The sequence below is a fragment of the Amborella trichopoda genome, chromosome 6 (assembly GCF_054954075.1).
Source record: "Amborella trichopoda isolate Santa Cruz 75 chromosome 6, AtrichopodaSantaCruz75HAP2 v2.0, whole genome shotgun sequence".
Lineage (NCBI taxonomy): Eukaryota > Viridiplantae > Streptophyta > Magnoliopsida > Amborellales > Amborellaceae > Amborella > Amborella trichopoda.
In genome coordinates, this window is record NC_142341.1 from 5,645,092 (window position 1) to 5,662,274 (window position 17,183).

The following is a 17,183-nucleotide window of genomic DNA, read 5'->3' on the forward strand; positions in this document are numbered from 1 at the left end:
TGGAAACTAACAGTCCAAATATTTTCTTACTAGAATTACTATTTTTAGTTTTTAAAATTTATTTATTTATGCATATCCATGATCTCTATATTAGAGATTACATATCCTTAAAAATTAAGTCTTAAAATCCATCTCAAAAATAGATTTATTAATAGGCCCGCATATCTACATATGCGGGCTTGGCCGCAGAGAAATCGGATCCTTATTCTTGTATGCATCGATTTTACGTTTCTGTACCTATGCATTAATAGTTGCAATTCCCTCTTTCACACTGATTTTTTTGTTTCTCCTCTATCGATTGTTCCACATTTCAACACTTCTTTGCGCACTGATAGTTGTGTATCTTCTCTTGGTGCATTGATTGATTGTTGTTGCACATTTCCTCTTATGCAACGTTGTGGCACTGATGGTTGTGTATATTCTCTTGTGTATTGAGAGTTGCAAGTTTTCAATTGTGAAACCTTATTAGGGCGTGTTTGATTTATAGAAGACACGGTTTTGAAAAATACAACGGTATCCACGTCACTGTAAAACTTCCTTGCTATCAAACAGGAAAGAGCCACAATACTGGAAGTGTATGTACTTATTACTCTGCCCCACTTTCACCTACAAAAAATCCAACAATATTCCTTGTTTTAAAATGCAACGGTATTCCTCGATTTCATAACAAAGTCTTGAACGCCAACTAAAGCATCAAAACCTCAAAAAAAATAAAAAAAAATAAACGTGGCGCGAATCATAGATGTTACGAGGAATAATAATTCACTTCAAATATTAATTGATCACTGGATAAAGGCACCAGCAAATCTTTGCAAGCAAAGTCATCACGACTCGATTATCAGGAAAAAGGGTGGAAAAAAAGAATATCAAGCCAAAATACCTGTGGCTTGGAAATACACAAGCGTTTGAGATTACCAACCCTAAAAATTGGTTAAGCAAAATGTGGAATCTCCAAGCCATTCTCAATGAATTAGCAGCAAAATAAAAGCAAAAAGGAGCAAAATGAAAGAGCAAAACAGGTAATACAATACACAGATTAAGCCGTTTTGGCATAACTTAAGACCATGACTTGCTCGCTGCTTGAAGTTAAAGCCACCCTCTCCTCCCTCAAACACCATATGGCATCTCTAACATCGTGCAATGTAAAGAAAGGAAGAACTTGTTGGCCTCTACATGTTATCTCTACCTGAAAATATGAGAAAAAAAAAATCAATGAACATGAATCTTGTGAGGACCATCGAAGATACTAGAGCTAATTATCAAGTTTGTTTTTTGGTAATTCAGCAGGGAAGATAGGCCCCTACCCATTTTTTCAGATGGCTAAGGAGTTAGTTTTTTGAGGATGTTAGTGGGGTGGTGACAGTGAGAATGAAAATCACAATGTGGTGACTAGGGTATGGGGGTGTGAGATAATTATCAAGTGGGCTAAGCCAAGTTGTGATGAATAGAATTTTGTGGATTATGGTTGGGCCTTTTAACGGATTCAAATACATTTTCCCCCTTTCTCTCATATGTATTATCTTTTTATTTTCTTTAGGGTAATAAGTACGGAAATTTTTACACGTGGTGCCACCCAAATAAAAAACGGTGACTGCTATTCTCATCGGTCTGATTTGAATGCATGCCTAGGATAGCTTCAGTCACAACCACGCTTATCATAGTTTACTCTTTACTTCTTTCTTTTTTTCTATAAATCATGTTGACATTAAATTCTTATCATAGTTTACTCTTTACTTCTTCTTTTTTCTATAAATCATGTTGACATTAAATTTTGGGCAATGCCCAATTCCAGGGCACACCTAACAAAAAACAAATGAAAAAATTCGAACAAAATAAACAGGCCAAAATACTTTTGATAAGTTTTACATTACCTTGGTCATTTATTGTTATCAAAAGTAATTTCTTTTTTTTTAAGTGTGCCTCTACGAGAAGTAGGCACGACTCAAATTTCATGTTGAAATGATCTATAAAATAAAAAACATAAATAAAGTAATTTGAGGTGACCAATCAAGATCAAATGCTTAAGAGGCTTATTTATGACATTATCGCTGAAGCTAGACCAGCCACCTATTTAGATTTGATGGTTGGGAATAGCAGTCACATTACATGGTGGCCATATGTAAAGATAACCAGAGAGCAAGTCCTCGAGTTTTCTTAGAGAATAACATAATAAACACAAACAACCAAGGCATTTGTGTTACCTAAGACCAAAATGGATAAGAGGCATGTTTGGTACTAGAAGCTAGGGGATTCTACGAGGACTAAAAGCTCTACGTCCCAAGAAGTTGGATAGCTGGAAGTTTTGGATAGCATGTTTGGAAGTTCTCAAATGGCTCACTAACCTAAAAATCTTCACAGAGATTAGCCTCGCACATACATCACACACACGTGCACGGGAGAGGGGCCACATTTAAAGAGAATATGCACAGATAAATGATACATTTAGAGAGAGAAAGAAATTAGAGATGCCACATTTAGAAAAAGAACCGGCACAATTAGAGAGAGGAAAAGGATATTGTTAGTGTGAAAGTGGACATTTAAGATGTTGGATAACTACTGTAGCACTTCCCCTGTTTTTTAACAGGAAGTGTTACACCATTTTGGAACACACCGCTTCCCGACTTAAATGAGCCTAAATGGGGGAGACATAGCTTCCATATTACACCATTGAAGCCGTGGCTTCTAAAGCTAGTGGAAAAGGCCGTTTTCATATCTGCTTCTTCCATCAATCAAATCGATCAAATACTCCTTTAGAGAGAGAATAGAGTTAAGAGGGAGAAAGGGCATAATTAGGCTTCTAAAGCTAGTGGAAAAGGCGGTTTTCATATCTGCTTCTTCCATCAATCAAATCGATCAAATACGGCCTTAGAGAGAGAATAGAGTTAAGAGGGAGAAAGGGCATAATTAGAATGAAGAGAGAGAGAGGGACACGGCTGGAAAGAGAGAACTTTGGGAGGAGAGAGAGGACATGATTAGAGAATGGGTGTTGTGAGAGAGTAGAGTTAGAGAAAGAAAGGGCATAATTTGATAAAGAATGGAGTTAAGAGAGAAAATACATGATTAGAAAGAGATGGATAAGATTTAGAAAGGACACTGCTAGAGAGAGAGAGCATAGTTAAAGAGAGAGGTATTATAGAAAGAGAGAGGACATGGGAAGAAAAAAAAAGAAAAGAGAAAAACATACTTCTTAAAAAACATGATCAGTGACGGAGATGGAACGCAGGTCCCCTTTTTTTTTTTTTTTTTGTTAGATAAAAAAGCGCCACAATAAACTAGAACTTCCTGCTTCTAGAGCTGAAGGTTCCAATGATCAAACGTGCCCTAGATGCCATCATTAAGTTATTCATACATACATTCCTGACCTAAATTTCTTATTACCAAATTCTCATCGAATGGATTTTGACAATGCGCAATTCACACAACCCATCAACAATTTCAATTCATCAAATAATGCTTTTCCATGAACATTTATTCGAGCATTCCACTTAAGAAACTTAGTTCAATTGCTTATTTTTAGTAAATTTTCATAAATACCAAATTTTCATTTTGCTTATTCAAGATTTATGCTCCTCAACTGTAACTACGTAATACGTATTACTTCCTTATAATAGCAATCTAGTCAAAATTTTGGGGTCTAAATATCGTTGCTTCTGGGAAAAAGTTTGTAAAAGGTTACAACCTTAAAATGTAGAAATTTTTTTTATATAAGGTTACAACTTTAAAATGTAGAATTAATGTGCACCTCAGAAATCCATTAGAAAAGGTTGTTTTAATGTCAAAAAACCCTCTAATTGATCATCTCAACATCAAAATGACAAAAAGATTTCAAGTCCCAAAAATAGTGTATACACTTTACCTGGACGGTCCATTTTCAAGATTTTCATGTGTTTATAGATCAACTTGATTTGAACGTTTAAAATTTTATAATTAGAGATAAAAATAGATTATCAAGCCATCCTTAAAAATTTTGACACCACAGTTATGGTTATGATAAAATTTGAAGGCACACCTTTATTTGATTGTTTAAGGTTGTAACCTAATGCAAACCACACCCTTTTAATAAATATAATTAAGGATAAAAAGGAAATAATATATATTTATTTTAGTGGTACGGTTTGCATAAGGTGTCAACCTTAAAAAATAAGAGTGAGGCGCAACTCCAAATTTTGTTCGATGATGCAGTTTTGGTATCAAAATATTTCATGATGGCTAGAAAATCTATTTTCCCCCCTAATTAGGAAATGAAAAATGGCTTGATAGGGCTGCAGCCCTATCAAAATAAGTAAAGCCTCACCTCAAAACTGATCGAAAATTTTAATTCGAGTATTGGAAAACCTTTACATCATCATTCTTGGCTTGAACATTAAGGTTGTGGAAAAAAATTTAGGATTTAAAGCTCTAAAAATAGTGTTATATTGTAACAAATTATCTAGACAGTTCATTTCACCCTAAAAAACGTATTCATAGATAGGCAAGATCTTTACCATTTTTTGAGTTTCAAATTCATCGTCGGTGTTGGAAATTGATTTTAGAGATGTCATTACGATTTTCATTGCTTGAAGTGCTTTCCGGACGAGGAATTGAGGACAGGCTTTATTTTATTTTTATAAAGCCTAGGTCTTCTAGAAACCTCATCCTTATGAAATTTAAAGCATGAAAAAGAGTACAAATCTATAAGCACTTGGAAAACTTGAAATAGATGTTCTAGATATTATGCAACAAGATGCATTGTTTTTAGTGCTTGAAATCATTTTCTATTCATCATCATACAAATATCAAATTTAACACAATCAATTGGAGGGTTTTTTAGTATCGGAATAACCTTTCTAATGGGTTTTTGAGGTGCGATTTACTTTTACATTATAAGGTTGACGCCTTATATAAACTTCTTCCTTTTTTTTAGAAAGTTTGTTAGTTCTCTTTGTTTGATTACTTGAATGTTGGGAAGGGGTTGGCGTCTTGGTGGTAGTACCCCACATCCTCATCACCACGTTGTGGTTTTAAGTCCGACCCCTAACGCTACCCCACTTACACTTTCAAAAAGTTAACTCTTAATCTACTTAAAAAAACGGGTAGAGGCCCGTCTTCCCCATTGAATTACTCAAAAAAACATCCAGGTTATCATAATTTTAGGCGAGTCTTATTACTACTATTTATTTAAAATCAAGTTTAGTAAAACTATTCAAACGAAATGATTATGTAGGTGGTTCCCCGTATTTCATCATATGAGAAATCCCTCTTAACCATTGTATTAGATATTCTATAGATGTTGGAATATTGGTTACTAAATATTTAATGATAACATATACCATGCTGCCAAGACTTCTACTCCCTCGGTTGACTTTTTCAATTCGAAAGTTTGGCAGCCACTTAAAAGGTTATTCTTAAAAGAAAAACTTAGAAATTTGAGTTTTTTAACACTTACATCACACCCTCTAAAAATTAGGTGGTTTTTATTCAATATTGAGATGCTATTTTTTTTAAGTCCATAGAAGGTGCAATTAGGATTTTTTTATTGACTTTAATCTATATATTAAAGAGGTTATATCCCCAAAAGATTGAGGTCGTGAAATTAATCCTATGTGGGATTTTAGTCGAGGGAGTACATGGACAGTATACTCCTGAAGGCGTAGAATACCTTTTGGCATATTTAATAACCTCCATTCCATTACTAATAAATACCACTCTATTAAAAATGCCCTCAATATTAGATTGGGGGATGTAACGATAAGACGTCTTGAATTCTAGTTATAGTACAGTAAAGAAGACCTTTTTCCTCTTGTACTACCAAAAAAGAACCATCCTATCAAACATTTTAAAAAAAAAAACTACAAGAAAAAAAAAAAGTAAAGTTAGCTAAAAGGAAGAACTAAAAAACACGTGTCCAAAAACTAGGAACCTTATGCATGATGGTCTGTTCTATTATACAATGGCTATCTAGTTTTAAAGTATTTTTTATCTTCATTTTTCTCGATTCTTTTTTCAGTTCGCATATTCTAATCCGACGAATATATTTATTGAATATTTTTATAAAAAAATCTTATATATTTTTTGCTTTTTGTATGATAGGAGCCAAGCATTTTCAATAATGGACGGTTGAGATTAAGCAAATCTGAGTAAATATGTCCATAATCACGACCTTATGCTAATGTCCACCATGGTGTATCATACATCTCATACCAATTAGACCATGACATTCTTTCCCCACAAGGGCAAACCTTTAATACCAAGAAATGACCACCATACCCCGTAAATCGTTCTCCTGTCCGGTCAATAATTGAAAAAACTCCCCTATTTCAACTACAAAATTCATAAAAGCTAAAATAATACCTTAAAACCAACAAAAATAATACCTAAAAAACAAACAGGCCATAAGGTGAAGCCACGTGTGATTCATCAAGTGTCGCCCCATGAAACTTTGCTTTCCAATCTTCAACGCTATCCTTTATAATTTTCTTTAGCTAAAAGTTAGCTAAATTGGGATTCCATATTTTTAATTTAATCGTTGTAATATATAATCATAAGGAATTGCATACTATCACACCATTTTGTATTGGGTGTGGTTTGTATAAGGCCGAGGCTCTAAACAATCAAAGTAAGGTGCGCCTTCAAATAGTATTGAATGATGTTGTTTCGAAACTAGAAATCTTTATAATTGCCTAAAATTTTATTTTCATATCTATATATAAAATTTAAAGCTTAAAAAAATAGTGTAGATCGAGTACATCTATGAACATTTGAAAATCTTGAAAATTGATGGTCAAAAAATGCATTATAAGATGCACCATTGTCAAGGCTTGAAATTCATTTTTTTTCAGTTTGTTCATCTTGAGGTTGAGATGATCAATTTGAGAATTTTTAGGCATTAAAACAACCTCTTCTAGTGAATTTTTGAGGTGCGCCTTAATTTGATTGTTTAGGGTCTCACCCTTGTATAAATTTTTTCCTTTTGTGTTTGGTACAAGGATGTCATAAATACTAGCCGTTAGACGAGAAACCAGAAGGCTTAGGGTTTATCACAAAATTTAAAAGAAATTCTTTAAGAACATGTTCCCTATCAAAGGCACACCCTCAACCACTCAATTTTACATCTAAAGGATTGAAATCTCTATGTACCAAAAGCAAATTGGCTTATCTTGTACTTTCCCTAATCATAATACATTACATTCTAATACTGTAATCCTCTAATATTATAATATGGGTGACGTTTGTATAAGGTGTCAACCTTATTCTATTGAAGTAAGGTGCACCTCGAAACTATGTTGAAAATGTAGTTTCAGTGCCACAAAGCCTTGCAATGATATGAAAATATATTGTTACCACCAATTATGAAATTTAAATTTCTAAAAATGGTGACAATCAAGTAGATCTATAAACACTTAAAAATTTTGAAAATAGATAGTCCAGATAATATGTTAGAAAATGAACTATTTTTAGGACTAAAAAATCTTTTTTTTCTCTATAAATCTCTCGGTCGAGATGATTGATGCGAAGGTTTTCCAACATAAGAACTACCTTTTCTAGTGGGGTTTTTAAGTGCACCTTACTTATACAGTATAAGCACCTTATATAGACTTTTTCCTTATAATATAAGAGAATAGCAGGAGTAGCTTCATGCTTCCTCCAACGTTGTTCTCTTTGCTATCTTCAATCCAAAGGCAAATAGTCTTACACGTAAAGCCTCTTTGGTCAGCGGTCAGTTATCGAATGAGGCAAACACTCATCACATACTTTGTATTTAAGGAAAAATATTAAAAAACAAACAAAAACCCCTCAACCGTCTCAAAAAGTATTTTACAATCCTGAAGTCCTCATATTTATACCAATCTATAATATAACAAAGAGAGAGAGACATCATAAAAGGTGTTGTTCTTATATAACACCCTAACAACAACCTAAATGCCATTAGCCTCCTTACATTTTTCACCCCATATGGCAAAAGGGACACAAGTTAAATGGTGTTATCCTCTATGGGTGGTCCAACAATTCTGTCAGTGCTCATTGGTCATTTTTGTAGAAATTCGTGGGAGGTAGAAATAACTAAATTGATTATTTGGAGGCCGAAAAAAATTAAAAATGAACATGTTATATGATCAACTTGGATCCATATCGGTAACATTATCATCATCAGAGCTTTTTTCTCAACTATTTGGGATCGGCTACTCGAATCATGATATGTCATTCTGCTCTATCAAGATTCATATCCTCAGTATGGTCATAAGTTCAATATATTTTCTCACTACTTCTAACCACGTCGTTTTGAGCTACCCTTTGTCTTTTTTTTAGTCTTCTCTTTGAACAAACTCGCACCTTCTAATAGGTGGTGTACTAGATCTGTGCTGCATATGGCCAGCCTACCTAAGTCTACTTTCTCTCTTCGTATGGCCTATTTGAGTCACACCTAAATTCTCTCGAATGTATTCATTTCGAATTCTATCCCTTCTTGTCTTACTACACATCCATCTCAACAACCTCATCTCAACCATACATATCTTATGGGTTGTGTTATTTCTTGACCGCCCAACATCTTGCCACATGAAACAAAGCTGGTCTCACAGCTTGGATCTATATTGGTAATCCAAGTTAATATGGAGCGAGAATTATACATTAACCCTAGGCAATAATGAATCATGAATGAACAATGATCAATAGAGGTGATTGTAAGTAAAATAATACCTCGCTTTTTTTAAAGAAAATGGAAAACCGTAGTTCTTGATAACATTTTAATAATAATATTCTTTGGAAAAGCAGCTATTCCATCACAAATATCCCAGAAATCAAATGTCTCAAATATTTACCAATAGCTCCCCAAATATTAAGAAAGACAACATCTGTTAATGAAGATCTGGTGTCGTTAGACATTGGGTAGGAATTGGGAAAATTGACCTAACTAGTAGTAATACAAACATAGTACCTTTAGTAAATGAAAGACTATAGTATCTATTTATTTAAAAAAAGTAAAAAATTAGATGCAATATTTGTGCTCTTGTGAACAAAAAGTTGTCATTGACCTAAAGAGATGGAAAATTTTAATCTTGGTGCTAAAACAATAGATGTGCAATAGTACAGTGACCCACTAACCCATTGTATCGTTCATAAACAACCCCACCATGTCAAACCAACCCCTATCTTTTCAGTCAATGACCATTTCTTCTTCTCCTTTTTTCCTACAAGACCCACATAAAATGTTTGGAAACTACCCAACAATTTGGAGTATGGAGACAGTTTATGAAAAGGTGTGGTTCGTATAAGGCTGACGCCCTAAATGGTCAAAGTAAGGCACACCTTGAAACAATATCAAAATATGTTATTTTAGTTCTGAAAATCTTTCTAACAGTCTAAAAATTTATTTTCATCTCTAATTATAAAATTTAAATCTTAAAAAATAGCGTAGATTTAGCATATCTAAGAACACTTGAAAATTGACAGTCCAAAAAATACTTTACAAAATGCACTATTTCCAAGACTTGATACCCAAATTTTTTCATGTTCATATATCTTGAGGTTGAGATGATTGATTTGGGGATTTTTAAGCATCAAAACATCTTCCCAATCTTTGAGGTGCGTTTAAATTTGATTGCTTAGGGCTTTTGCCTTATATAAATTTAGTTCCTTTATAAAATTAGGACATGAAATGGATATAGTCGTCTTTTACAATAAGTTGGGGGTAAAACCACCTTAACCAAAAGATACACCAAAATTTCGTATTTAAATGGCTTTTATATTCACATCAATAAGGGGCAAATAAAAAGGTGGCGGACCCATAAAGAGCGGCGACAAATTAGACCAATTCTTTTCCCAAAAGGGTAAAATGGGAAAACTAAAGGCTTTCATGGCTCATAGCGTGATGAACTCATGCACGTTTAGTATTTTACATTCACGTTCTTCTCTCTCATGCCCTAATGTTCCTCTTTATTCTATTCAATGCCACAACAACATACCTAACCTAGCAAACCAGCCCAAAAAAAACCCTAGAAAATCCTAAATATTCTCACACCCCATAAAAAAAAACCCTAAATAATCTTGCACCCCATAAAAAAACCCTAATTCCAGCATCACCCAATGAAAACGCCTAAAAACAAGAGGTGACTTAGGAGAAACCCACATAAAAGAAAAAGAATAATCCATAAAATCTCATATTTATCGTTTACTTGTATTATTATAAGCTTCGTGCATTCCTTTCACAAACGAATAACTTTCATGCATTCCTTCCAACCCACCATGAACAGTTTTTTTAGGGTTTTGAGTGGTTTTTAGGGTTTCCTAATGTGATGCATGGGTTACAATATTCATGAATTTACAAGGTGTTGGTCCTTCGTGAGCTGTCTAAGCCCACGTCCTCACTCCCTCATTGGGTCTAATTGTTGTTTCTCATTTAAAATGGATCTTGTTTAGGCCATCTTGTTAGGTCAAATTGTTTCCCTTTGTGAAGTCAAATCTCTCTCTCTCTACACAGGACATTCATTCTAGAGAGAGAAGATTACTTCTCTAGGATTGCAACGTTCCATTTGAGACATCATCTAAACCAATTCATAGGGATGGATCATTTTTATACTTTATGCTACCTTTCTAACAACTAAATTCGACTTGCTACATGCCATCCACCCCAATCATATAATTTGTTGTAAGTCCCTAAAAAGTGCTACTATGTCTAGCTCGGAGAATGAATGGTCTACTTATTTTAGGTATCATGTCTCTACAAATAAATGTTATTAACATTCTCAGTAGTCAATATTCTCCTAAAATCAATTTCTATGTCAAGGTCGAATATGTAAGTCAATATGAAACTATAATTACTATACATATGAAGATAATGGCTCATTTTATTTATCGAAAAGGAAAAAAAAGAAGATTTACCCTAAAGTCAAGCTCGAGTATGTATTTCAATATGAAACTATAATTACTATACATATCAAGATAGTGGCTCATTTTATTTATCAAAAAGAAAAAAAATAAACAAAAGAGATAATGGTTCATCTTGATGTACCAATCTGTACCCCCAAAACCCAATTAATATATGAATCGTTCTTGTATGAACATTTAGAGGAAATTAACAAGAGGGAATATATATAAGTGAAATTTCAAAGATGGTTTTATTATTGTACAAAATGGTTCGATAAGAAGGATGAGAACTACTATCCGATCGAGAGTTCAGACAAGAGGTGCAGTGCGCAGAGAAGATCTCACTATGTAGGTACCCATTTTTCTGAGGGCGAATAGGACTATCTTTTCTGAATTGTTTATGCCAGTTATTTTTAGTGTTCTTTATACGCAACAGTTTGATTTCTTAAGAAGTAAGCTTATCAAGAACAAGTATGCTGAAAAATAAAACTAAAAACATAAGGACTTATATAGACTACCACAAAGAAGATGATACTGCTACTTAATCTTGCTAAAAGTTCTTAGCAGTAGATAGCTAACTAAATATGAGATCATTATTGCACAGTTTAAAGTGACTGAGAAAAGATATTTATTCTTGAAACCTATGATCAAAGAAGTAAACATAAATGAAACTGTGATTTTCAACAAGAGATATGCAATCACTAGACCAGGAGAACAAGAGTTTCATCTTTAAACTATAAACTGCTTTTTGCATAAACATAGCAGTTGGATAAATTAAGAGATGCACATTTACCACACTTTACACAACAATGGTTTCAAGGGGATGGAAGAGTATACATTAATAGTTTTTTCGAGGTAAATATGTCATTAAATTGAAGAAGCCAAGCTCAAATTTAGAAAATTTGTATCATATTTTCACTATTCTACATGACACTTTCCTTTTCCTATTTGGCTGCCTTAGAGAAAGAAAAACGAAACAAAAATTGGGTACATAAAGAAAACTAAACATAGGAGAGTTTCGACCAACTGTTCGTCAATTTGCATACCTACATAACTCATTCATTTTTGTGATATATTTAGAATATTTTTATGCAGTAAGAAACAAATAAAAAATTTGAACTTAGGCTAGATAATACTTCCAGGTATCAAAAACCATGAAAATCATTTTATTTCAATGGTACAAGCTTAGACACAAAAAACTAAACCCAATTAAAATACTTTTAAGATACAATACTAGTTCAGGTAGTCTTTGTTTGAGCAATCTAGCAAGATGGTTTTAAATAAATATGCTTTATAAAAGTGGAATGTCTACCATTATCGATCACATTGGAGTATTTATTTTAGCACTATATATGTCTATAGATGTAGATACAAGTGAGCTGTATGAGTATACTGTTAGGTGTGTAAGAAAATCCGAGGCACAAGTAAAGAACACACATGCGTAAGTCTATAACAGTAGCTCAAGAAATGCATGCCATATACAACTCATTTTTTGTCGGGCGAAGTTTGGACATTGGTAATTTCGTTTGGAAGCATTTGGTGGCATTTCGGAGCTGTTTCTATAAGGTTGCAACTTTATTGGTAAAAGTAAGGTTGGAATATACTATACCATCCAGTGTCAAACGGTAGTACGTTATTTAAAATAATATTAAATCTACACTGTCCAAATAAAATGGACAGTGTGGATTAATACAACCTTACTTCTACAAGTAAGGTTGCAACCTTATATAAACTTTTTCTCATCCAAATAAGCGGGGAAGAGACACGGTCCTCAATCATGATTAGATGGAGTGGACCAAACACTTCCTAAAACTATTTACTGATGTACGTGAGAAAAAACAAAAATATAGTACTACCCTCGACTCTGTCCAAACCAGGCCTTAGAGATCAAACAACTTGCTGATAGTGATACACAGTTTTCATTTACTTTTCAACCAAATGTGGCTTATCTACACAATAGAATGCTGGACTATTGAAGCCTATGAAGCACATCAATGTTAGAACACAAACATATAGCATATTTAAAATGAACTTGGGCTTCGAGCAAAAAACAAATAATCTATGTCCATCTTATTCAGGATGATTCCTACAAATTTAACAAATAAAGCCTAAAATGTTTTGCTCTTTATACATGTTTTGGCCTGGCACAAAGCAAACATTAGCAAGGAGCTAATGTGCTACACTTTGTGACTCATCCGGCATTGTTACTGATTTGGTGTCGATCAGAATATAGCAGATTGAGAGTTAAACTCAACTTAAATTATACAATGTGTATTAGACAATGAAAATCTTTAAATTTAAGGTTTATTTAAAGGTTAACACTTTCATCTAAGCTTCCTGATGTCAATTTAAGCTAGCGAGAAGCGATTGTTTTGATTTCATCAAAATTAGAAAAGAAAGTAGAATTAGAACCTAATCTTCATCAATGAAGTAGAATGATATACAAATAAATGGGCCTTCAAATTCCATAAGAGAAAAAAGCTAAGGGAAATCTTCTCTATGGCTCATAAATCAATCAGGCTGTATTGAAGAGAAAGAATGCAAGCCCTTGTTTTTTTCTTCGATTTAGGGTTACGGGTCCTAGGGCACTGCATACACAAGCATTAAAGCCTCTACTTTAACTGCAATTGCTTAAGGACGTGAGCTAATCAGTGGAGAACTTAGGCTTGAGTATTAAATAATAATTAAAATGGGGTTAGATCAATAAAATAAACCATAAATTTTTGGTGGTCCTTGATTCCTAATATTGTTCTTTTGCAGTAAATCCTAGGATTCTTATAGGAATACCAATTATCTCCTCATCTGCTGACAAAAAATAAAAAACTCATACACCTTATGAGAAAGCATTTAAATGGGTTCTAGAATGAGTAATGTGTATTACCAAAAATGGGTTATTTTTGCTTAACGAAAACTAAAAAGAAGGAGAAATAGAAGTTATTCTCTAACTACAAAACCCTAGAACCTTGAACCTATAGAAGGCGTAGAGCATGTAATATTGAAGGTAATGTTTTTTTTTTTTTTTTTTTTTTTTTTGACAATGACAATATATCGAAGGTAATATTGAAGGTATTGTCCTTAATCAAGGCAAGAACAACTCCCAAACAAGCCTTTATCCTGGAGGATGACAAGAGTTTGCAATATGTGGTAGAGTAAGCTATCGCTAATGTGGATTGTATATTTGAATGTTTGGTTTTGGAATTATGTCAGTCGGTAAGCTTTCATGGCGTCTCTAAATGTGGTCCTTTCTGCCCAATCGAAGGAGATACACGATGTATGTGTGACCAAACTGATTCTAGAGAGAGAAAACCCAACTACTGTTGAAACATTCACATAGAGAGAGAGATAGCCAACTCCTTTTGGAACATTTAGAGAGAGAGAGAGAAATACCTCTGATTCACTGCCCAGTCCAAGCTTCTTAGCCAGGTACTTCATCACCACCTGAACCGTCATCTTGCCGTCCCTTGTAAACATGAGAGAGAAGGCAGTTTTTAGAGAGAGAAAAAGATGGAAAAGAAAGGAGAAAGACCTGCGGTAATCATAACCGCTGCATTGATTAGTCACGGTTGCATGGGGTGAAAAAACAAAAAATTAAAAAGACAGAGAGAGAAAGAGAGAAAGAGAGATGAATGAGTTAGAGAGAGAAAGAGAAGAGCCACAATTTCAGCAGCAGCACCCATACTTGATTCTCAAGTAGCTCCTTGGTATCTGAGGCAAAACTCGATCTTTCTCTCTGCAATAAGAATACACCAAAAACAAAAAAGGAATAATCATTAGAACCCAACTTTTATCGATCAAAAGAACCCAAAAATATATGAAAATAAAAGAAAATATCAAACCCCATCTGGGTTTTCTCTTACAGGTTCTGATTCGCTTCTAAAACGAACCAAACGCCTGAATTCGTCCTTTGAGGCGTGTCCACAATTCTCAGGCCACTTTTGGCAGGCAAAATTGCCGGAAAGTTTAAGCCCCGTTGATTTTCCGGCAAGGGCCTCCCGTAAAGACCCGAAACATTAACATTTGCTGGGTAATTCCAAGCCCACTGACTTTCCGGTGGCCTGAAAACCGCTCTAGGAGCTGGGAAACCGCCCAAAAAAGGAGGACGGTTTTGTCTCTGTAAATTTAACACGAAGGGAGGGGGCCTAATATTAGCCAGCTCGATTTGGCGATTAGGCAAAAGCTCGAGCTCTACTAATCCTCTGCTGCTTTCATGGCGATTTTCTCTTTGCCCTAACCCTAACCCTAATTGGAGCCAGTTATCTTCTTCTTCTTGAAGAACCCTGGAGCTTGATCCAGCTTCGTTGAAGCTACTGGTTCTCGAGTCCTCTTCAGCCATGAAATCACTGGTTAGGTCTGATCCAATGTAATTGTCACAGTTAATTTGGTACAAACAGAGTGCAAAATCTTCCATGAAATTGCCTGGTTCCAAGAAGCATCCCTTGCCGTTATGGTTTCGAGTCTGAGGAGAAGGGAAGTGAGAAGGAACCATGGTCACAAAAGGGAGTTTGATTCGCACAGTTTCGAAAGGATCCGAGGTTGGTCATGTTGATGATGGTAGATAGAGAAACTCATGCTTGTGTTCGTTCAGATGAGGTTTGGGTATTAGGATTGTTGGTTCAATGGTGTGTGTATCCATTTGGGTGATTGGAAAAGCCCATTAAAGGATGAGACAGGGTGGGCTTTGGGCGAAATCACGGTTGGGTGTTTGGTAATGGGTGAGAATTGGGGATTGGAATAAGGATTTCCATTAAACCTCTGAGAGAGAGAGAGAGAGAAGGGGGCAGCCTATTGGGAGGGAATATGGCCGTTTGCAGTTTAGAGAGAGAGAGAGAGGGCTCGATGATTCGGACAGTATGGTTTGTAGTTTATTTTCAGAGAGAGGAAAGGGTGAGTTTCGGACCAGAGGGGTCAGCTTGGATTACAGAGAGAGAGAAGAGAGAAGGGAATATGTTCAGTTTGTAGTTTTATGCATTCTCTAGAGAGAGAAGGGGGACGAGAGGTCGATTTGGCGCTTATCAGGGGTTGATTGAGATTGACAAGAACCAACCCCCACTATATTTGCTATGACAGAGAACACCCCATTGATATCTTAAACAACCAATCTGCCCCTCCGAAGATTTAGTTTTTTTTTTTACCCCGCCCAAAAAATATAACAAAGGGACTTTTTTTTGTTTTTTTGTTGTTGTTGTTTTTTTAAGGGTAATGGAGGTGCTAATGGAAATAGAAGCGCAACGTACAATTGAATCATGGGGTGTTACTGCCACAACCCTAGCTCTTTAGGGGGTGGACTCGGGTTGGGTATGGGTCAGATTTGATTGAAAATAGTATTATGTTCCAGGTTTTCGACTTGAACCAAGTTTGTTTGGTCCAAAAATTAGACCCATACATATATCCATACCCATCGGTCTGATCGGATCCATTGCGACCCTATAAATATGAACTTTTTTTTTTTTGCTTTTTTTTTACTATCAAATATCTATTTTATTGACAACAAGGTCATAAGCACCATCCAATAGATTTCAAGCTGTTTGATTTGTTGTTTAATAGTTGATTATTGATTCTTATTATATACAATTTTTAACACACCAAAACAATTAAGGTTTAAAATAAAATATTTTATTTTCAACGATTTATGGGTATAAGTCAAGTACAGGTTGGGTTCAGTTGGACTTGAATCCAAATCCAAACCCAAATAGTATTCATTGTTCAAATTTTAGACCCAAACCTAATCCATTGGGTCTAAAAATTAGACCCATACTCGGACCCCAAGTCAAGTCTACCGGGCGAGTCTATAGCTACCCTACAGCCCCTTTCTAAAAAAAAATGGGCATTCGAATTGAGGAATAATCTGATTAAAGGAAGGTGCTCATTTTATCGGGGAAATTCATTAAAAAGTTGTTCCAAACTTTGCTTTTTTAAGCTATATTAAGTGGGGGGTCAAATTTAGAGGGGAGAGAAAGTTTTGACCTTTTAGGGTATATTCGTCATTAATAGAAAAGGTTGGAGGCTTTTAGTCTCTGGGCCTTTTGCTATTTCTTTCATCTCCGTCATAAAAGCGAGGACAAAAGCGTCCAAAGAGGCATATAAGATACATGGGCTTTGAGAATTTCAAGGCCAAAGGGAAAGCCCCATAATGCCCCTGCCAATGACAGTGCCCGTACCGAAGGACCATTCCCCGGAATCGTCAAACTCGTTGCAACGCTCACTCCATGCTCTCTCTCTCTCTCTCTCTCTCTCTCTCTATCCTCCATCTGCGCACCACCTCTCCCTTCTCTTTCTCCTCACCCAACCCTCTCTCTCTCTACAAATCTCTCTGTGTGTAACTTTCTCTCTCTATAAATCTC

At 35.0% G+C, this 17,183-nt stretch overlaps 1 protein-coding gene across 2 annotated transcripts; it reads right to left on the reverse strand.

The window, feature by feature from the left end:
- Positions 1-745: 745 nt before the first annotated feature.
- LOC18434377 (uncharacterized) lies at positions 746-16,063 on the reverse strand. Of its 2 annotated transcripts, XM_011625112.3 has the most exons (4): positions 14,700-16,063; positions 14,522-14,572; positions 14,230-14,302; positions 746-1,186 (listed from the first exon to the last, which is right to left on the reverse strand). In XM_011625112.3, the coding sequence occupies exons 1-4, from the start codon at positions 15,326-15,328 to the stop codon at positions 1,037-1,039; spliced, it is 903 nt and encodes a 300-aa protein (XP_011623414.2). In that variant the 5' UTR covers positions 15,329-16,063; the 3' UTR covers positions 746-1,036. The 2 variants fall into 2 exon arrangements, with proteins under 2 accessions (XP_011623414.2, XP_088726732.1); XM_088870606.1 differs by lacking the exon at positions 746-1,186 and having other exon boundaries at positions 13,827-14,302.
- Positions 16,064-17,183: the final 1,120 nt, after the last annotated feature.

Excerpts from the sequence above, each read along its gene's own strand:
- LOC18434377 (XM_088870606.1), bottom strand. The coding sequence starts at position 15,328 with ATGGTTCCTTCTCACTTCCCTTCTCCTCAGACTCGAAACCATAACGGC. Across the intron at positions 14,573-14,699 it reads TTAGAAGCGAATCAGAACCT|AGAGAAAGATCGAGTTTTGC; the intron begins GTAAGAGAAAAC and ends TTCTTATTGCAG. Across the intron at positions 14,303-14,521 it reads AGGAGCTACTTGAGAATCAA|GGACGGCAAGATGACGGTTC; the intron begins GTATGGGTGCTG and ends CATGTTTACAAG.